Source organism: Nestor notabilis, unplaced genomic scaffold (assembly GCF_000696875.1).
Source record: "Nestor notabilis isolate BGI_N333 unplaced genomic scaffold, ASM69687v1 scaffold18481, whole genome shotgun sequence".
NCBI lineage: Eukaryota > Metazoa > Chordata > Aves > Psittaciformes > Psittacidae > Nestor > Nestor notabilis.
In genome coordinates, this window is record NW_009916249.1 from 1,367 (window position 1) to 1,667 (window position 301).

At 63.8% G+C, this 301-nt stretch overlaps 1 protein-coding gene across 1 annotated transcript in view; it reads left to right on the forward strand.

Moving 5' to 3' along the window:
• The window catches only part of LOC104413493 (docking protein 2-like), a gene marked incomplete at both ends in the record, with an annotated part of 1,238 nt that extends 999 nt beyond the window's left edge, over window positions 1-239 (forward strand). Inside the window, 2 exons of the mRNA XM_010024496.1 lie at window positions 1-29; window positions 100-239. Coding sequence (XP_010022798.1) covers window positions 1-29; window positions 100-239 — 169 coding nt within the window. The remainder of the gene's footprint in view (window positions 30-99) is intronic.
• Between the last annotated feature and the right edge of the window lie 62 nt (window positions 240-301).

Here is a 301-nt window from a genome sequence, read left to right on the forward strand (position 1 = left end):
ACTTCCTGCGGCGCTTCGGGCGGGATAAGGTAGATGGGATCTGGGAAGGGTGGGCTGTGGGTGGGCTGTGGTGCAGGACCTGATGCTGTCCCTCCCCAGGTCACCTTCTCCTTCGAGGCCGGGCGGCGCTCCGCATCTGGAGAAGGTAACTTTGAATTTGAGACCAGGCAAGGCAATGAGATCTTCCAGGCCATTGAACTGGCCATCAGCGAGCACCAGGGCCGGGAGGCCGAGGAGCCGTGGCGGGGGGGAGATGCTCCCCAGTCCCAAGGCCATGCCAGGATGCCCAGTTGGGCACAGG